The sequence below is a fragment of the Pelmatolapia mariae genome, linkage group LG4 (assembly GCF_036321145.2).
Source record: "Pelmatolapia mariae isolate MD_Pm_ZW linkage group LG4, Pm_UMD_F_2, whole genome shotgun sequence".
Classification (NCBI taxonomy): domain Eukaryota; kingdom Metazoa; phylum Chordata; class Actinopteri; order Cichliformes; family Cichlidae; genus Pelmatolapia; species Pelmatolapia mariae.
This window is the reverse complement of record NC_086230.1, coordinates 28,787,886-28,809,893: the sequence shown is the minus strand read 5'-3', so window position 1 is coordinate 28,809,893 and position 22,008 is coordinate 28,787,886. Positions and strand designations below refer to the sequence as shown.

Below are 22,008 nucleotides of genomic sequence, written 5' to 3'. Positions count from 1 at the left end.
AGATCAACTATAAAGATAAAAAAAAAGTTTCCTTAAGTTTCTATCTTAAGGAAACTTAAGTTTCTATCTTAAGGAAACTGAGCAAGAACATTTTATTGTCTTTATTGTCTTCTGTAGTTGTAAAGTGTGAACAATGGATGCCATAATTTCAGTTACGAGATCATAAGTGTGTAGCACTACTATTGCTCATGTTACAAGTTTCAATGCCCGTATTTAAATGATTACACTTTATTGAGGCAGTAATTTTGTTTTGTCTGAAAAGAAAATACCTTTATCAGACCTTAAGATGGTCAGTTTTCCAGTTAGATTCACATTCTCCCTCTTCATATTCTTCATGTTCCAACTGCTCGGTTTATATGTCTCTGCTCTCAATCACTCCTCGATGAAAGCCAAACCAAATATCCAGCAGTGCATAAACACACACACCTTAACGACCTCATTCTTATCTCATGCAAATACTCACATTGCAACATTTTCCAGTACCTTATGTTAATTTTCAGCCTGGCATGAGTAGCCTTTTAGAGTTGACACAAGTGTGTCTTATTTCAGAGCTGGATTCTGGTAAAAGGTGTGCCTTTCTTAATAGCGTGCAATGATTTACTTATTTTTTCCTTCTTTTTATTTTCCGGTTGAAGATTTCCTCCAGGGTTCCCGAAATGAAAACATTTGAAGAGCTGGTATCAAAGCATATCATTGTCAAGCCTTAACTTTGTTTGCACATTAACCACGTTTCATTTTTATTTTAGTCCTGATGCAAATGGTTAAAACTGACAAAGCAGATAGGCAGAAGAAGAAATTAGGTCATTCGCACAGCAAAATGGCAATTGCAAATACAGTCCCGATGAAAAAGTTTAAGACCACTTGAAAAATGACAAAAAAAAATCAGATTTTGCATGGTTGGATCTTAACAAGGTTCCAAGTAGAGCTTCAATATGCAACAAGAAGAAATGGGAGTGAGATGAAATATTTTTGTGAGCATGCATTTTGTTGAAAACAACACTTAAACTGAAACAGGTTGTCTTGTTAAGATCCAACCATGCAAAATATGATTTTTTTTTTTTGCCATTTTCAAGTGGTGTTAAACTTTTGATTGGGACTGTATATAAATCCAAATGTACATTTTTGCAAATATAGTAAAACTAAAATTAAATCAGAATGACAAACTAAAATTAGTTACTGATGTATAAACAGTGCTAGTGTTTTGCAACTCAATGAAATTAAACTTTGACTTAACTGTATTATTGTATTGATGTGATTCACTGCATGTGCGTGTCGGCATAGCAACACACTTATAATGTCATTGCTAACATGCTGATGTTTATCCAGGCGCTGCCTTTTAGTGTGTGTGTCAATATTTCGGAGGGGAAATACATTGCATTTTAGAATATACTTCCTGTGAAGGAGCCCAATCTAAAAACAAGTGGTGAGATCAAAAAGCAGCAGGCACAAAACTACCAAACAAAAGCAAGGACCACAAGAAATTCAACAGTGATTGGTATCCAGCACCACGACTCTCCTCACAAGGACATTAACCGCAGTGTCTTCATATGGTGACTAGGTGTCCCTCTTTTTGTGGGGACACACTGAATTGGTATCCCTCCTACATTGTGATTTACATCAACATGTGAGTCTCACAAGAAACATGAGGACATTCACTGATCTGTCAATGCAGCCCTAACACTCACACACATGATTATTTTACAGAACACCAGCTGAAGTAGTACTTTCACAAAAACAGTTATACCCTAAAATCAAACTCTAGCTTTCAGGTAGTGTTGCTTGCTTTCTAACATAATTTGGTGTATTTGTCTTTACAAAATAAATGTCAGATTTGTACAGTGACTATTTGTTGTCTTTCTTTTCTTTGTAGGGATCTGTTCATCCTATTCTCAAACCTGAAATATGGACACGAGGAAAATCTGAGTCCCCAAAGTCATTATGATCTGTCACTGTGAAGGAGACAGCCACAGAACAGACAGCCTCTTTAAAACTCACTCCCTCTCTTTATTGCTGTATGTCCCCATACACTATCTCACTGAGTACACAATGCAATAGGTGGCCGTTTCTCAGCTCTACAGATAAGAACATCATGCACGTCACTCTCTCATCCACCCTTCCAACAGATCTGCATCCTCTGAAAGCAGGAGGAGTCAACAAGAGCACGTAGGACAGAGTTCACAGCCTGTTTGCCAACCTTCCCACAGGGTTAACAACTGTTCAGCCAAACGCAACATTGCTGTAGGTTACTGCTTTACCGAGCAACACATGACTTTACTAATAAAATTTCATCACTTCTGCCCACAAATTCATTGCTTCAACATTTAGGTCTTCCTTTCAACAATTCAGCATCAATAATGACTTTATGGTAACGTCAAAGTTTGAAATAAATCAACTGAATGGGAACATCTGTCATTGTTTGATAGAAAATCCAGTAATTTATTAACAAGATGGAGCTAGTAAGTCTGGGTGTGGACAACATAACCTAGGTAAACTTCACCTAGAAGTCAGCTAAGTTTTGTTTGTGGTGACAGAAAAACAGTCTGGTTCCCATTTCTACATAAGGAAGCAGTTTAATTCCCCTCATAGGTAATAAGGGGGAAATGAGAAGTATCACCCTCCCCTGAGGTAAAGTTAAAGGTTATTCTCATCTGAAGCACACAGTGCCTCGAATCCGTTTGCTTCCACAGTAGTAGGCTATCATCAATAACACAGATGTTTGTAACCCAAAGTAAGTATAATTTTGAATGTTCGTGGCATTTAAAACAATCTGTGCCATGTCATTTAAGCTGTCACGGAAAGTGACAAATGTGGACGAGCAGCGGTAAAAGGATTCTTCAATTGTCCACAAAACACGATTTACATTTACTGCTGCTTTTCCTTTTTTTCTGTCATATATGCTCACCAGCTACTTTGTTAGGTACACCTGTTCAACTTCTTGCTACCTCAAATGTGTAATCAGCCAATCACATGGCAGCAGCTGAGTGGATTTAGGCATATAGCCATAATCAACACAACCTGCCGAAGTTCAAAGCAAGCAACAAAATGGAAAAGAAAGGTCACAAAAGTGACTTTGATGTTGTTGTTACCTGATGGAATGGTCTGTGTATTTGAGAAATTGCCGATATTTTGGAGATTTACCCAAACAAACATTTCTACGGTTTATAGAGAAGGGTCCAAAAAATAAAATATCCAGCAAGCGGCAGTTCTCTAGTTGAAAACACTTTGCTGATGTCAGACAAGAATGGCCAGACCATTTTAAGCTGTTAGTAAGGTAAAAGTAACTCAAACATTAAAACCAACATATGCAGAAGAGCATCTCTAAACACACCACATTTTGAACCTTAAAGTAGATGGGCTCCAGCATCAGACCACATGGGTGCCACTCCTGTCAGCTAAGAACAGATAGCTGAGGCTGTGGTTTCCACAGGCTCACCAAAACTGAACAACAGAAGACTGGAAAAATGTTGGCTGGTCTGTTGTTTCTCAACCTGATGCAGGATTTGGATTAAAAGGTCAGAATGTTGCATAAACATGAAAACCTGCGTTCCATCATGAATGGGCTGTGATACCATCATGTCAACCTGGACCAACATCTCAGATTAAAGCTGCACCTTGTTGAATCTATACCACAAAGAATTAAAGAAGTTCTGAAGGCAAAAGTGGGTCCAACCTGGTACCGGGGTGGGTGTGGCTCAGGTGTTAGAGCAGATCAGCTACTGATTGGAAGGTTGGTGGTTCGACTCCAGTCTGCATTCCAAACATCCTTGGGCAAGATACTAACCCCAAGTTGCTCTCCGATGTGTTCATCAGAGTGTGAATGTTTATTAGTTTGCACTTGAGTTTAGAAGTGCTTGTGTGAATGGGGCATGTTGTATACAGCGTTTTGAGTACTCCGGGAGAGTAGAAAAGCGCTATATAAGAATCAGTCCATTTACTGGCAACCTGTGTCCCGTGAATGTATGTACACCAGTGTATCGAATGTAATCTGATTCATCTTTCATTAACAAATACCAAACTAATCTTCCCATTAGGCCTCCTTAGGAACTCACTGGTTACAAATCTGTTTCCTGAATACAATTTAATTCAATTTTATTTATGTAGTGCCAAGTCACAACAACAGTGGCCTCAAGGTGCTTTGTATTGTAAAGACACTACAATATTAAAGAGAAAAGCCCAACAATCAGATGACCCCCTATGAACAAGTATTTTGTTGACAGTGGAAAGGAAAAACTCCCCTTCAATAGGAAGAAACCTTTGGGAGGGACAATCCTCTGCCCATGACCGGTTGGGGATGAGGGGAGGAAGACAGGACAAAAGAGCTGCTGTGGAAGAGAGCCAGTGATTAATAATAACTAATGATTAAAAAGCAGAGTGGTGTATAAACACAGTGAGTAAATAAGGGCATCATTGGAAGGCCCCAGTTGCCCAGGACTACTGCAGCATAACTAAGGGACGATTCAGGGTCACCTGATCCAGCCTTAATTATTATATGCTTTGTCAAAAATGACAATCATATAATCACAAACATATGATCTATAAAACTCATTTTAGAGTCCGTGCCGTTTATGCAACTCCCGCTCCACCCCTTCCAAAAAAAATTATTATTTAAAGAACTGCTTGCTGTCACTAGATGGTGATGTCTATCTTTCTATCTAGCTTTAGTAAGCCTCTTATGCATTACACTACACTAATGTGCCAAGATCTTCATTATGAGTAACTACACATTTGATAAGAACTTTGAAACAAATCAGTTTTCTTGGTAACAGTTTTTATTATTTTTCTCCTACTGTCAGTTCTTAATTCGTTGGACAATTAGCCTCGCAAAATGTGTCACATGAACTTGAAAGAACATAAAAGTGAAAGATATCAGCTGCAAACATCCGGCTGTTAAAAAAAAAAAAAAAAAAAAAAAAGGGTAGCAAAATAAATTTTATACAGGGGTAACAATTCAGTAATGTGTAGTGTTTCGTACATTTTTTGTAAACAAGAATACCGAAACAATATGGCAAAAATAAGATGTGAGGGCGAGAGGAGGTTGAACTAAAGAGACTGAACACTGGTTGGCAAGAGACATTTACAGAAACAGCATCTTAATGGGTCACATGTACAAATGTCATGTACACAAATGTTTCAAAACAGTCGCACAGAATCATGACGTTTTACCACACACAACAGCATTTCTGCTACATACGTCAAACCGTCACTCCTTTTGTCCCTGGATTACTGTGATATGAGGTATACGTGAGGCAAATTCTTGCCTCAACATGGCAACATATTATTTCAGATATTACAGCATTGCATTCAGTCTGCCATGTTTGATGATTGCTTAAATGAGGCCATTAGGGCACAAAGGGGTTCAGCGACTCGGTCAGCAAAGTGATATAATTTCCAGCATTCGGGGCCAGTCGTTTCTATGGAAGACAGCGCAATTATTGTTATATTGTTGTCTTTACATAAAGTACATTTTCATACCAGCGAGAAATTACATTAAACATTTACGAGACAATATCTTGTTGCTGTACTTCTAAGGAATAGGCACCCAATTTCTAACAGGACAAACAGGCTTGGTACTGCCAGCACAAGCAAAAGCTCTAAATGTATACAACACATTTCTTTATGTGTATACATGTTTCTGAGCTGAAGAAATACTTGATCACTATCACATTTTGTCATTAAAGTCAATATGAAAGCAACGCTGATAAACTCGAGTAACAAGTCAAACTAAAACTAGGGGGTTTGAATTACATTTACATTATCCCAATTAAATATTAGCATTTCTAATCCCTCCCTAAAAACAGGAGGAGAAAGGTCAAATCCCAGTTTTCCCATATCAACCCTCCCCTCATCCCATATGCTCAGCCCCAAGAACCCCCATCTGCATACAACATGTCTGATGTTTGAGCTTCCTTGATCCGACGTGGTACTTTACTCAATGTAAGAAATCGGTTCAAAGTGCTAATTGAAATAAGAGGAAGAACAGAAGAGGAAAAGGGGAAGGCCATTCTATCGCTGTCCAACAGCAACCTCTATTGGCCAAAGAAAAGCCTTAACATCATTTTTGTTCTCCAAAAATACACCAAGGACAACGTTTGACCCCTGAACCAGCCCCCTTTCTTCCTCAATTTGGACTGGAAGATGCCCAGAATGATTAAAACTGTTCTTTTACATAATATATATTTTTATAAATATATATAGATATATGTATTTATATATGGCCCTTATTGAAGCAAACATGAGTTTCACATTGACATTAAAGTACCATAATCTCTATATAGCCAAGTAGAAAGTGTTCTCAGTGTTCAAGTGAGCTGGCAGCAGTCAGTTTATGTCACACTCATTCAACAAGTAATAAAACATAAGAAATATCATCTTTGAAGTCGCAAATTTACACTTCTGAAAAGAGTGCTCACTGCACCTTGTAAGCCTCTCCTTTCTCACTTTTTCCTGAGTAATACTTTAACCTTGTAACAGACAAACACATGTTTTTATTTTGTTTTGTTTTTTTGCTAGTTTTTATTCTGGGCTAATCCCTGCCATCGTGGTTATTTCTATATTGTAAAGTTGATTGCTCAAACACTTCAGCTCGTTGAAAAAGAAATACGTCTGGCTCTTACCCTACACTTACTGAAAAAGTTCATAATTAATGACCAAACCTAATGTCACTAATGTGACCAGAATAAACAGTAAAGTACATATTTAACTTAAAATTACAGATACTTAAAAAAAAATAATAAAAAAACTTGCATTTGCAGGAAGCCTTCCAGGCTCATTGCAGGAAGAGGAGTGGGCACAAAGACAAAGCATCAGTATAATTAAAATATAGATGTCACTTAAAAAAAATAACAATAATAATAAAATAGGAGCACTGAAAAATTAAAATAAGGACATCAACTTTAACAACAGAGCATTTACTCGTTCTCAGGCTCTCATCTGTAGCTTTGGCTTGTCGGAGTTTTGGAACCTGTACTTACTGGCTCATTGACATCAGATAACAAACTACTATACCCTGAGAATTCAGACACAGGTGTCCGTATCCTGTGATCCACCTCCCCGCCAGAGTCAGTGCCGTAAGACAAGCCTCTGCCATCTGACTTAAACTGGGAGCCAAAGGCCTGGGCAAAGTTTTCAATCTGGTAGGAAGGCTTAGAGGAGTCCAGAGAGGCCAGATCTTGCGAGGGGGCCAGAGGGTAGGCTGCCGCTGTACCGTTTTTGACAGGCGGGTGGTCCTTCTGGCTACTCAGGTCAGATGGGCTGATCTGGTAGGATGAAGGGGGAGTGGAGGAGTGCTGTTTCTCCATCTGTTCGGTGAGCTCCTGAGAAGGGGTGAGCTGCTGGTGTGTGGAGGCCTCCAGGCTGCTCAGGTGGAAGCTGTGCTGTGGTGAGGAGCCTGTCAGCATCGCAAAGTGAGACTTTGGCACAGAGGAGGACAGCAAAGGCAGCGACTGGCCAAACCCGCACTCCAGTGGGGACGTAGTGTAGATGTTCTTGTCAGCGTAGATGGGATTTCCCGGGTGGGAACCAGTGAAGGGTCCTGAGGCAGGAGGTCCCAGAGGGAAGCCTGCACTGTGGCTGGTGCGCTCCAAAGCTTGCAGCAGGAAGCGGGAGTATTCGTGCATCATCACAGTCTTGTCTCCTGATGGGCTGGGTGTGTTGGTGTTGTGGCTGATGTCAGCACCATCAGATGTGGTAGGGTTCAGTGCCACATGTTGGTCACTGATGTCAAAGTGAACATCCTGGTGTGAGTTATCAGGTTTCTGGGCATAATGGTCCAGCAGACTCTGCAACACTTCATCAGGGATCCCTGACTTGTCAAGACTAAGAGAAGCATCGCTGTCCATTACACCAGAAATGCCACCCTGGATTACAGAAGGCTGGGAAGACAAGTGGATGCTTACATCATACTCAGTGCTAGATCCTCCAGCCACAGGAGGCCCCGAGGCATTTGCATTGTTTGCTGCTTGAAGGTAGCGACGCTTCTTCAGAAACTGCATGGCGTCATCGTAATTGCTGCTGGCGGGTCCGACTTTAGCCCCATTACCCTGCAGGAGCCCAAGGCCATCCATACCCCCACCCTGCTCCAACGTACCTGCTTTGACCTGTCCCAGACCTGCTTTATCCAAGCCCTTACGATTGGCCTTTTTGAATGCCATCTTTGGAGCTTGGCCGTTGTGGCCTTGTTGCATTCTAGGGTCTGGCTCAGTAGAGGAAGAAACCGTTTGATTCTCCAGTGAGTATTCATGGATAGTATAGCCTCCAGATACAGCCCCATGCATGTGGGATGCCCTCAACCCCCCTCCATCTCCCTTCTTCTTTTTGCGCTCCCCTCCCTCTCCAGAATTTTTAGACCTTCCCCTCTTCCTACCGCCACTCCCAGCATTTCCCTGAGTGATCCCATAGCTGCCATTACCCATTTCTACACAACTCAAGTCCATCATCCCAGGATCCAGCCCCTTCTTTATGGCTTCTCCACAGGTTCGCTTGTGCTTAAGCAGTCGGTCTGTCCTAGAAAAATACTGAAACAACACGAGTTGCATTTAAAAATAACTGAACTAATTTTAAAATAACAACAGTACCAATAAACCCTTTTGATGGATAGCAAGATGAGGCTTTAATTAGTTCACAAACCTGTTGGCAGGTCTCACATCTGTACGGCTTTTCTCCACTGTGCGTCCTTTTGTGTCTTTCCATGTGGTATTTCTGAATAAACCGCATGTTGCACTGGTCACAGCTAAATGGCTTCTCTCCTGTTACACAAAAACAGCCACTCTATAGGTTAGTCATCCTTTAGTGTGGTAAAAAACACATAATGACTCTTGAGTTTGCATTAGGCCCCTGGGTCATATGATTAGTTATCATAAGTTACTCACCACTGTGGATTTTCTCGTGTCGCTGCAGCAGGTACTTCTGAATGAAACTCATGTTGCACTGACTGCATCTAAAGGGTCTTTCACCTGAAATAAGATCACATGATCACTGTGATGTTATAATAACTCATGTGATATAGTTCTTTAAAGCAGGATATACACATAACACGTACCCATGCGCAACTTACGCAATTGAGGGCAGTATTTACAAGCCGTCTGTGTGTCATAAAGGTGTTTATTCAACTTTGGCACTCTGGCAGCTTGAACAAATACCTGGCTCACTCAACACAAAATGTGTGTGTGTGGGTGTGTCACTGCTATTGCAACACACAGCACTGGATTTCAGAGGTGCTTACCATATTTTATTCTCTCATTTTTGCCTCTTAGAGTAAAGCCCATTGTTTTAAGGAGGCGAGAAAGAAAAACTTCTTCTCTAACTTTTCTTTTTATAAAAGTCATGTATGAGGTCTGTTTATTAAAAAGGAAGAAGCGCACAAAAATCAAAGACCATTTTCAATTTAAATTTATTCAAGTATGACAAATCTCAACTTAAAAATCCTCTTCCTGAAAATACAGAGTGACTTTCAGCACACCTGCCACTTTTAGAAAGTGCTGTGGAAGTCCTGATCTGACCTCTTGTACTTATGCCTCTGCAATCTCCACTAGTGTACCTCCATTAAGCCAAAACAGTAAATGTGTATTTCATTTTCAAGGTAGGAGGAAAATTTGGAAAATCAGCTGGATGTTTGTGCAGGTCAAAAACCTCTGCGCTTTAGATCCACCTCATGTTGGTACACACAATCCAGGTCGTTTCCAATGAATGACAGTCTCTGCTTAGGCTGCTACCCACATGACACGGACACAATTAATGGAAACGAAGCGGACGGATGGGGAGATATGTAAGGTACACCTTAGTGTGTAGTAGAATTCTGCATTGTCAGCCTTACCTCTGTAGATTAACTCACGAAGCAAAAATCCCATTAATGACATAATTCTTATGGTATGCTTCTCATCAAATGTGCCACCTTAAAGCCTCGACTCCTCAACAGAAGACTCCTAAAATTTGCCCCTTCTGCACTTGGCACTTCAGGGATGATTTTCCACATCAAATTCTACAATGGAAATTTAGGTTTTCTCTCTGTGCAAGTTTAAAATACATGAAACCTCCAGGAGAGTGCAGCAAAAAATTTGGATAGAGATTTGTTTTGGTTTTTTTTTTTTTTTGGGGGGGGGGGGGGGGGGGGGGGGGATTAGTACACCCCAAAGGAGATCTGGCGCATTAACACCAGCTCCTGGTCCGCTCTTTTAATCAATTTTCTATAGACTATGATACATTCATCACACCACAGCTATACATTCAGACAAAGAGCAAACAAAGGCAATAAAACATTTCTCAGACAAGGTCTGGAGGAGCCAAATTATATTTTACTTGATAATGAGACAGAAAAATTAACCAGCATGTGCACTATGCACACATACAGGGATTTTATTTTTATTTACAGGAACTTCAATCAGCAAGTGGATTAAGCTTTATTGTAACCAGAAACTGTAATACAAAACCTTAAAAGAAGATGGATTTAATTTAGAAGTGGCAGCTAGTGCGATCATGTGCCCTCGTAAGCAGCAAACAACACATTTACAATTAAGCTTAATTATAGAAAAAAGGCATGGGTTCCCCTATGATGAGTAGTGATAAAAGGCTGTACAGGTAGACGATAGGCCTTGCATCATATTTGTGTTTGCCTTTCACACAATTTTCAGGAACAAAGAGCATCTAAAACAACCTGAATGTTAGGATAGCAGTGAAGCTCATGGCCTGGGATAACCTCTATTAAATGAAGCAAACTCAATAGATTTGATTAATCCAAAGCACTTAGTAAATACTGGACAAAGAACTATCTGAAGATAATATTACAGTAGAAAAGCAATAAGCTACGATGCATGGGCCAACGCAGCATCTGCCAAATGACATCATCATTTCCTTCCTTGTATTTATTGTGCTAACCACTGAGATAACCCACAAGGAAATGCAGAGAGCAGAAAAATCTAAGCACTGTGGTGAAATCGACACATTACAATACCTGTGTGAATGAGAACGTGTCTGCGTAGATGATAGGAGCTTCTGAAGGATGCATTGCAATGTTCACACATGTGAGGCCTGGATCCTGGAGACAGGTTACCTCCATCTGCATCCAGCATCACTGACTGCTATAGAACAATACAGGAGAGAGGGGGATGGGTAACAATTAGCCATCTTTCTCTACAGAATGTATCTAAAATATCACTGTCTGAAAAATATTGCACTTTTTTGCAATTGGTAAAGTCTTCTAACTCAAAATGCATAATCTATTTTTTCAACATTAAACTCAAGTCTGACTTGCACTTAAAGCTCCATGTAACTCACAACAGAATTGAAATGAAACAGATGTTTGTAAATACATGGAAATCTCTGATCCAGTAACAAAACTGTATTAAATGTAAAGTGATTGTATTACTTCACTTTGCATTCCTTTGATTAAAATTGATTGAAATAGACAAAATACTTTGTGCCAATCATCTTTTTATGCCCCCCGACATTCTTTTTTTTTTTTTTTGTTTCTGCCAAAAGCAAATTAGCACACTTGTATGTTCTTTGTGATAATTATTGATGTGATGAGGACTAAATAAAATATGATTGCATTCACAATTTTATTAATACAAGACAAACCTTTGTGTCACTTCTCTTCTTTCTTGGTTTACCCTCCTGTCCATCACCATTTGACCTTCGACCTTTTTTCCCAGTGGGCTCCTTTTCTAACTGACTTGGCAGCTGTGAGGATGACAATAGGAGAGGGAGAGGGCCGTGAGAGCGAGCCATGACAAGAAAAATCACTTGATTGAAGGTTAAAGGCCTGCAGTCTCAAACTATCACGCTAACAGATCCACGTTTGCTGCTCATGCAAACAAACAAAACGCTTGGACAATCTCTTGTGATTGTCTCTTGGAAAGTGATTGCGCAAGATGTGGTTCTAGTGGGCAGAATTTATTGTTCTTTTATGGTTTAGCAGCCTCTAACTCACCACTTTTCATCTACTATTCTTACGAAACTGCACACTTTGCAAACTAAACATTCAAAATGACAACTTCTTAGTAGACTTCACTGCAACGAATGGCATTAATTCAGAGAGCAGGAAAATGAGTGCCTTTTCTTCTATTTGTTTGCCTTCCTGCCCTGCAATTTCTTTCCCAGTAAGCACACTACTCCTCACTGCCATATGGAGGCTGACGGGACAAATGTGGGTGCACCTGCTGTTTTCAAATCAGCCCAGTCTTTAGGTCAATCTGGGGAAAGTCCAAACAAAATAAAAAGGGTTCAATTTTGTCTAGACTATGGAGTATTTAAAAGACAACATTTTGTAGGCATTGGTTTATTACCAGAAAAGGGAAAAAAAATTTAATAAGTAAAAAGTTGAAACACTTCTTTGTTACACCTTGGATTATGTTTCAATTTGCAGCTTATTAACTTTGAGCTGTCTGAGAAGAACATGCCACTTCTGAAAATCTGGTAAAAAGTAAATATGTTTCACTATCTTATGATAATTATTAAGCAATTTCTTTTTTTTTTTTTTTTTAAAAAGTAGTACATTTATAAAACAGTCTTTTATTGCAACTTGCTGTGAAAATCTGTGGATTCTAAAGGCTCCCAATGTTGTGTTACAAAAAATGTTAAACATTAATTTTAAATGAATGCTGCTCAACGAAGACAATAATTGGCTGTTTTTCCATAAACAACACTGGCGAACTCTGACGGCTTGCTATTGTTAGGAGAACATGGATGTGTATATTTGTATCTGAATGAACACAAAGAAGATCTGAAATGAAGCGCGTGCTCAAACAAGACAGCTGTGTCCTCGCCACGACGTTCTCATTCATGCCGAGGCTGGATGACGTCACCCTTCTAACCAGAAAGAGAAACTACTTTGCATTTCATGCCGTCAGTAGATTTATCGCTATATAACTAGTTTCCGTCAGGCTCCTCCACCTCAGGTTTTTCAGCTTATGACGTGCTTGACAACACAGCAGCGCTACTTGGGGATCAGACTATCCAAGACCCAAAAACACACTCATGATCAAATGCATATTACCACTTTTCTCTAATGTATGTTGCCAATATTATATTATTTACTCATCAAAACCACAAGGAGACTGTCTTATGATTAGAGCAGAAACAATTAAGGATTTTATGCTCAATTTCTTTGTTATATATGGTGTAAAATTCAATATTTATAAATTTTATATTGCAAATCTATGTTTTGGTACATTCGGGGGTAATTAGTTCAGAAAATAATGCAAGTGATTGTTCTCTTGTTTTGTCCAATATTTTTAGCTTTAACCTGATTATGGGAAGAAATTCAACTTTAAAAAAAATACACATGTAATTCACTTACAAAACTGCTAGAAATGAATCACAGTCTGCAATCCTCTCAGAAATACTTACACTGCCCATGTTGAGATCGTGCACCAATAAATCCTGGTTGTTACCGACATTCACCTCCAGCAGCTCTGTGCTCTTTACCAGGCCACCAGGGTAGAGAGGCAAGCGATAATCGTGCTCTGTCAGCTTCTCCTGCTTGATACCTATAGTGTGAACATAGTCTCCCACACCTGCACATCCCAGGCTGCCAGCCTGGTTGTCCATGGTGCAATCAGGGGAGTCACGCTCCTTCTTCAGGATCATTTCTTGAGGTGGAAGGTCGTGCATTACGGAATGGGCAGCCAGCCGTGTGAAGCTGGTGACAGGGGGGAGATGGCTGAACATAATCATGCCTGCTCCAAAACTGGAGTCCATGCTCCCGTTGCAGCGCAGGAATTCATTCCCTAGTTTGTCTTGAATGATGCTCATGGTGAAGGCTGGCGGGCAGGAAAACTATGTGGTGAAAATCAATGTGATCCTGTGAGGAAAAGAATGACAGCAGCTGATGTGTAGGACTATAATATTACATAATCACAATAAACTTTAAAGGATAACTATAACTAGCAATCAGGATGTGAGGACATACAAATAATAGTCAATAGACAACAGTTATGGAGCCGGTTAAGCTTAGCCTACAGGAATCGGTGTCACGGTCTATGATCTCACAACTAGACGCTTAGTCGGATTAAAGTGACGATTTGTGGGTCAACAAAAGGCTACAGTCTGGAACAATGACAAGTGGAAATAAGCTGGTGGTACAGTGTGCAAAATTCTTTTCCCAATTACTGTGTGCGTGCTCGATATTTTACAGGACAAAAAGGTGACAGCCAGAGCTGTTCTGGCCACAACATGAGAAGAGGGGACGGGATTGAACTTGTATGTTAATCTGTTTGATGGGGCTGTCTGACCCAGTCATCCTATTTGAATGAGCTTATCTGCCAACGAGAGCTCACACGGGCTGTATTAGAAAGGCTGATGGTGTAATTACGTGGCTGCTACATAAACAACAGCAACCAAGGGGAACAGATCAGAGCATATGCTAGTATGCCAATTTTGAACATAGTGAGGATAATGCATGAACACAGGACCCGTTTATTATCTGACCCACTGTGTACTAGACCAACAAAGCATGTCCCATCACAGAGAGCTCCAGGTAGTATTTCCAGTTTCTGAAACCAGAAAGGGATGTTTACATCTAACACATAACCAAGATATTAGTGTGCATGTAAACATACTCAGGCTGGAGCCAAATGCACGCATCTGAACAAGATTAGGGGTTAAAAAGTCATTATTTACATCCAAATTTAATTGGACCAACATTTGCTAAGATGTCTGTTTACATTATGATTCCCAGGATAATAATACAACCGGACAAAACTACAATTATATGTTGAACATGTCTCTCACCCCTCCGCAGGAGCGACCCCTCCGTGAGTGCTTTCTGCCTGCAGCCTCTTGGGGTACGCTAACAGAAATAACCAACTCAGCTAGCAAAAACCCAACTTTGTAAATAAAAAAAATAAGTAAATAAAACTTAGTCGGAGTAATTAACTAGTTTTTTTTTTAAAATGTGCTAAAGCAGATAAACGGTCTGCTCCCATGTGGACATTTAGGAAAACTACCGTTCGTCTTCTATGAAATTAGCTCCCTGGCTAACCATCTGGCTAACGACTCTTGCGGGGCCCTTCTTTGTGATGCAGGAGCAGGCAATAATTAATATCGCCATGCAATAACAGCAAGCAGATTAACGATGAGCAAAACGCCGAATGATACGAATACGAACAGGAAAACGACTTTAATACGAAGAGAGACACTTCTTTCAAAGCATTTGAACAAAGTTAGTTAAGTATTTTTTCTTAAAGCTGGGTTTAAATATCTGAATTAGAGGCAGGTATCACCACAGAGGTACACACAAGCCTAACTAAATCTGTGAGGTGGAGAAATGATCAAGGACGAAAGCTGTTTTGAGTGGGAATATGAAATAAATGACTACTTACATCGTGTGCAATTACTGACGGGCTTCTTTAATTGTTGGCTTTGTTTCCCGGACAGTTAACCGACTGTAAATGATGGGAGCGACAACACGGGCATGACCCATAACAAACGGCCCACACAACTCCAGCGAACAATGATGCTCGTCCGACTAGCCGAGACGGCTAACTTAGCAGCTAACTAGCGGTAACGTTGCTGCGCTCCGCTTTGTTGTCTGTCCCGTACGAGGAGTTCAAACACAGCTCCCGCCGACCCTGTAACCAAAGTTGGATTTTATAAATTTATCTTACCGGTGCAGGACCATGACCCTGCTGCTTTGGCTCGCGTGGTTTACCCTCAGCTGTCCGTTTTTTAATATCTAGAGCCAAAACATTGTTCTCCCGCAGCTGCTGGGTTCTTCCATCTTGGCTCGGCGCGGAGCATTCTGGGTCTCGCAGGCGGACGCGTCCTAAACAGAGACAAAACAAACCACCTCCTATGTTCACGTACAGCCTACCGTACTAGTATTTAGGTTATCACTTTCACATCACTCTTTTTTCTAAAAAAAAAAAAAAAAAAAAAAAACAACCTTCAAAATAAACCTTATTAGTTTTTGAGAATCAGCTATAATTTATGTATTTTATGCAAAGTATCAAACAGACACCTTTTCAACTTCTGTATAAGCCTTTGTTTTAACACCTTTAAATTCTGAAGGTATTTCAAAATAGCCAGATAGGACAGAAGAATATAGATTGGTAATGTGCCACAGTTACCAAAAACAGTTCAGAGTAATGTTTTCAAAAGCAAGTAGAAAATCTACTAGAGTTTTCTTTTTAAAAAGCACTAAATAAATAAGTAATTGCAAAATATGCGTTCAGAACAAATGCTAAAGCACTGACTGTAAGCAAGAGTACTGACTTCAGACTGCCATTAGGGTACATAAAAATGCATGGTATGAAGTAACCTATACACAGTTAAATGCACTAAGATAAATAGCAGCCCTTTCTTAATTTTTTAAACCAGTAGACTGTGATTAGACAATAGGAATCTCCTTACAGCAGCATACTGTTAATACAGTATAGTAATATCTAGTAAACAAAATCTTAAGGTACTGAGAGAGTAGTGTTTAAGTAGGTACAGAATTTACATATGACATGTAGTGGAGTGAATTAACTAGTAGGTAGAGGAACAAGTGCCTCAGTACATATCAATAAATATTCTACCTCAGTTTCTGAAAATATTGCTATAAAGTGCTAGAACACCCATCAATTTTCCACTTTTGTTTTCAATAAATCTTCCTTAGGTTCACATATCCGAGGCTGCTCTTTCACACAGCGAGTCTCAGATGCTCAGCTCAGCGTTTTAAAGGGACCATGACAGATGTGCTTGGAAGCTCTCAGATCTGCTGGATGAATGATTTTGTATACATCTAAAAGGACATCAGAGTTTGTCCTCGCACCCCCCGCTCCTAATTGCCTTCACTAATGAACCAATTAATTCAGAGAGTGGGGTACAATGAAAATGCAGAGAGTGGAGAAATGCAAAAAAGGTCAGGGAATGGATTTTTGATGTCTCTGATCTTTACATATATCAAAATTGACAACCCACACGTCTAACAGTGATATCTTTGAAATCACTCTCATCTCAGAGTGTTTAAATATGCATGGCGTTGATGTCGGCCTGATGAGCCCAGTCTAGTAGAAAATTAGTCATTAGAATTTGAGAATTTGCATTTGTTTCAAACCAGATAGTTAAATGAATAATAAATTAATTTGATTATTTAAGCATACAGTGTTAAGTAGTGACAACCATATGATTAAAGCACAAAAAATAAAAATAAAAGAACAATATGGAGGCTATACAAAAATTATAAATACAATGGTCAGATATACTGTTAGGTAAATTGAAGGTTGTCCCAAATCAAACTCCCTTGGATTTATAACTTCATAATGAGTTTAACATTAATTTATGTTTCATTCTAAAAATGTTGAACTATTCCTTTAAACTATACTTCACTCTAGTCTGCTTAGATCTGCCATAAAGTCTCATTAACCCCAAAACAAAAGGTATGTAAACACATCTAAAATGGTGCGCACAAGCTCGCAGACAGTGAGGAGACACCCTGGAACTATATGGTGTAAATACAAAGTCATGTTTTGAATCTTCAATGTCAGTCTCAGCTAATGTTTGGAAACATCAATGTATGGCTCAACTTTCCCTCAGTGTCTACTATCAGCTGATTGTTTGGGACATTAGGGTCAGAGACATTAGGACTCCTGTTCAATGAATGCCCTCATTGTGGAGGAGACACAAGAGTGAGCGTGTCTGAACCTGAAGAAGGGTGGAACACGAGAAAAAAACCCAACCAATCTGACATTTTCATCTCAGGCAATTTGTGTATCTTATGACACAGATGGTTATCACTTCTAACTGCTCATTAATAATTCATCCTGCGCTGCACGTCTTTGTTTCCTTCTTTCTCTGCAGCATGTACCTCAGCCCTGAACACATATGCACACAGTTTGGATGTTATCATCAATATCGCCTCTATTCTAATGATGGAAGCCAAAAAGAAGAAGTTCAGAGCTAAGGGCCAAGGTTTGGAGATTTCCTTTGTTGTGCTGATTTCAATTCCTCTCACTGGGAAAGCCTGATGCCTTCACATAACAGATGGCGATCCTGGCTGTCTGCACTCTAATCCTCCATTGTCACGAGGGTCACAGCTGTATATGAATTCACCCTATTAAAACAAGTCCCTCATTAGTTAATCTGTGCAGCTGGTATATTATATATTGATTTTAAAAGAGATATATTTGCTCATTTGAAACAAATCAGAAAACACTATCAATACTACACCCACACTATTATGTGTTACAGACTCCAGTATATATTTATGCTTGTTAAGATAAAGATTTTAACCAGCCAATCCTAGCAGACGGATATAATATAAAACCCATTATTTCTATTTCTATCTATTATGATCTATCTATTCTGAGTTTTCCCAACCAGGGTGGAGATGTATGATCACATGACAAGTTTTCTGTGAAATTAATTCCCAAGAATCTAAAACTGTCCATCTCAACTTCACTGTCTTTGCCTTTTGTTTTCTAACAATATCGATTGCCTGCTTAGTTTTGTTGATGTTAAGCAGCATCACACAGAAAGATGGCTGATGATGATGATGCTTTCTGCAAACTTCCCAGTGTTCTCTCCATGTCTGGGCATGCAGTCATTGATGTGCAGCGTGAACAGGAGGTAGCTGAGCACCTAAACCACGGGGGCTCTGGTGTTCAGTGGGGAAGATGTGACTGCCAACCCAAAGTGTGTGCGGTCTGTTTGTAAGGAAGACCAATAACCAATTCCAGGGAGTAGCACTCAAGCTCAGAATGCTAATCAGTGTGGCAGTATTGAATATAGAGCTGAGAGCAACAGCTTTCTAATGTAGGTGTTGTTATTTTCAAGGTGTACGAGGACAGCTCAGCTCAGCAGCTGCAGAGGCTGCCTGGGGATAGTCACCAAGAGCCATCTTTGTTACCTTAATAGAGACTGGTGCTGGCTGCTTTCTTTTCATTTTCATTCTTAACATTAAGCTGAGTAAAACATTTGCTGCCAGTAGCATCTCATTAATCACAGCAAGTGCTATCAATCTTTTCATTTAACTCGCAGCACAAATATGAGCAAGCAAACATTTTGTTTTACGATAAACATTTGCTTAGCACAACATTATCAGGTAGGGCCATAATAACTTATTTTCAGAGGCTCCGTGTTGACTGGAGTCATTTAAAGTTGTTTCAAAAGCTTTTTTCTGAATCACCCAGAACAGCTGCTCCTTTCAACAGTGCGAGTCAGCACAGCGCTACTTTTAACTGATCATAAATGAGCCATTCTGTTTTTGTTTTGTTTTTTCATCTCGTCAGAAATCTGTTTGAAGGAGTTTCTATTGTCCTGGTTTGTTCATGTGCTTTGATATAAAGATAAAATGCAACACCTGTGACGTGTACAAACTTTCTCACTTTTAGTTTCCAAGCTAACGCTCTCATAATGAGAATAATTATTATTATTCTAATAAAAATGTACCTTTCAAAACAAATATCAGTTGGAAAATTGCAGTTTAAATTCCATTTTGTTGCATCATGCCAGTTTTATCACCCACAGCTGAGACTGTGAAGCAGGTTTGCCTTTTACTATAACTTAGAGGTGATACACTTTAACGTACCAGGCAATTTAATGTCTAGATGAATTTGCCTTTATCACAAGAAATATTTCAGAGTGTTCCAGAAGTACTCCCAAGTGCTTTTGATAACTGCTCTTTTGTTCATCCTGTGCCTTAAACTGCCTTCTCTCTCATCCCTTTCTTGCATTTGTGACCTGAAGATGGTGCAGAGACGTCTTTTTCTCTGTTCAAATGATTAAGCTTTCAGTTTACCATTAATTCTCCTCAAAATCTGTTAGATTTTTCCATTAGGAGTAATCTCAGCATAATATAAAGCAGACTCCAATACTGCACAATAGTCACTCTGAGTAAAAATGCTGAAGAACTGACACTACAAATGAAATTCTCGATGTGGTGAATATAAAGCCTTTATCACTATGGCTCACTTCACAGCACAGGACAAATCTATAAGCATGTCTTAAAACATAACAGCCTGGATTATGTGCAGTTTCATGCCTGTAAATTCAGACAAAGTTCAGTCATCGTATTTGACCCTACAAATTTCAGTACTTACTTTAACATTTGTGAACAGAGTGTTTCCTTTAACCTGCACATTTTGCAAAATTTCTTGGATTCATTTCTGTCATTATGTGATTTTTGTCAAAATTGGGTACATCCTGTTTGTTGTTCATTTGCTATGTGCAGCCTGGAATATTGTAATACCTTATTATTTGGTTGTTCGAAAATGCTCCTTAAAACTCCTTAATTTGATCCAAAATGCCACAGCGAGAGTACTGACAGGTGCTAGAAAGAGCACTTGTGCATCTCTGAAACTCACTACTCTGGTGTACCTAATATGAGGGCTGTAATATGTAGTTCATTTCCTTTCTGTTAAATGCAGAATTGAATTGAAATCACTTACAAGTCCTAAATTATGTATCTTACTGAGTATCTCGGCGTCCAAATAAAACACTTCTGTGTCAGACTGCAGGCTTACTTGTGTTTCAAAACGTTTCTAAAAGGAGAATGTGAGGCAGAACCTCCAGGCCCTTCTTCCCAGTTTAAGTTCAGGAGACAGGCACCCTCTCTACTTTTTAAGATTAGCCTTAAAACTTTCCTTTTTGATAAGGTTTATAGTTGGGGCTGGGTCAGGTGACCCTGAACCATCCCTTTGGTGTGGGGATTTTCCATGATGCACTGAACATTTCTCCGTCACATAGCTGTTTTCACTCTGTGCATGCTGTGCTTTTGTTTGCCATTACTGCATGTCACTAACTTTTGTCTGTTCCTGCTTTGTCTCAATTGTTTATATATCTGTGCTTCTTTTTCTGTCTTCTCTTCCTTCCTGTTCAAAGGGAATTTTCCTTTCCACAGTAACAAAGTGCTTGGCTCTCTAATATTGTAGGATCTTTAACTTGCAACATAAAGTGCCCTAAAATGACTTGTGTTTGTCTGTACTATTTATGCTACTGGTGCTATAGAACCAAACTATCAGATATTCTGACTATAACAGATATTAAATAACTATAATATTTCAAATTATATGTTACAAATTTTTGCCTGTGAGACATGATGTAGTTACTTTGGTCCCCAACTAAGTGCACTTTAACCAGGCATGACGATGTCTTGGAGGAAGGGTGAAAACCGACTTATTTCACTAAAAGAGTAAATAAAGAATGATGTTCAAAGCAAGTATTGGCTACCTTAAAATTGAAAAACACTCTAAAAGGAAAAGTAATAGAAAGTAAAGAATAGCTGTGGGCTGTCTGAAGAGAACAGCATGATCCTAATTTCTTCAGCTTATCTTTTACTTTTCCATGTATATTAGCATCTGGGATAGTAATTTATGTTTCAACATTGCAGACGTTGTTTCATAGGGCAGGGAAAGGTAGAAAAAAAGTGAGTCTATTTGTCAGCATGTTGTGAGGTGAGAATAGTGGGAAGAATTGTTTTGCCTGTTGCCGAGGGCCCTACATCTGTCAAGTTGGGCCATTATCGAGCTGATATTGTGTTTGTCTAAACTTGGCATAATAAAACCCCTCAGCTTTTCTTACCTTTGCTTTCAAAATGAGAGAACTTTTATTGTCACCAAAGGGACAATAGAGGTGCTATTGACAAACAACAACAAAAAAGCAGTCATCAGGTAAACCCGTAGTACAAAAGAACAGATCATAAAAGAAAAATAAAGCTGTAGAAGCTGTTACCTAATAAATCATTAAAGGGGATTGACTTATACAAAGACAAACAACAGATACAGAACACGTGTTGGGCAAAAATATACGTTACGGTGACAAAGTAATTTCAAATGAGCTAGAACACGAACATTACAACAAGCGCATCTATGCTATCTCAGTCTCTTATTGAGGTTGTGATGAATCATAACTTGAGCAGTCAGATTTCTGCTCCGAGTACTTGTTTCTACTGATTATGGCTGAACAGAAATCTTTGAACTGTCAGAGCAAGAGCAGGTTGTGCTTTTTTCTATCCAATTTGTCAAAATAATTGAAGGGAAAAATCACAAAACACCCCTCTGTTCCATGCTACACGCCTACATCTACTTGGAAACT

At 39.4% G+C, this 22,008-nt stretch overlaps 1 protein-coding gene across 2 annotated transcripts; it reads right to left on the bottom strand.

Moving 5' to 3' along the window:
* Positions 1-4,761: 4,761 nt before the first annotated feature.
* On the bottom strand, positions 4,762-15,718 carry znf281a (zinc finger protein 281a). Of its 2 annotated transcripts, none has more exons than XM_063472321.1 (7): positions 15,600-15,718; positions 13,342-13,795; positions 11,572-11,673; positions 10,946-11,072; positions 8,868-8,951; positions 8,626-8,744; positions 4,762-8,513 (listed from the first exon to the last, which is right to left on the bottom strand). In XM_063472321.1, exons 2-7 carry the CDS (start codon positions 13,744-13,746, stop codon positions 6,927-6,929), a joined length of 2,424 nt encoding a protein of 807 aa, XP_063328391.1. In that variant the 5' UTR covers positions 13,747-13,795; positions 15,600-15,718; the 3' UTR covers positions 4,762-6,926. The 2 variants fall into 2 exon arrangements, with proteins under 2 accessions (XP_063328391.1, XP_063328392.1); XM_063472322.1 differs by lacking the exon at positions 15,600-15,718 and adding an exon at positions 15,315-15,571.
* Between the last annotated feature and the right edge of the window lie 6,290 nt (positions 15,719-22,008).

Coding starts and splice junctions, on each gene's coding strand:
- znf281a (XM_063472321.1), bottom strand. CDS start 13,746: ATGAGCATCATTCAAGACAAACTAGGGAATGAATTCCTGCGCTGCAAC. Junction 8,952..10,945: donor ACACGTTCTCATTCACACAG/GTATTGTAATGT, acceptor ATCTTATTTCAG/GTGAAAGACCCTTTAGATGC. Junction 8,514..8,625: donor GATGTGAGACCTGCCAACAG/GTTTGTGAACTA, acceptor GTGTTGTTTCAG/TATTTTTCTAGGACAGACCG.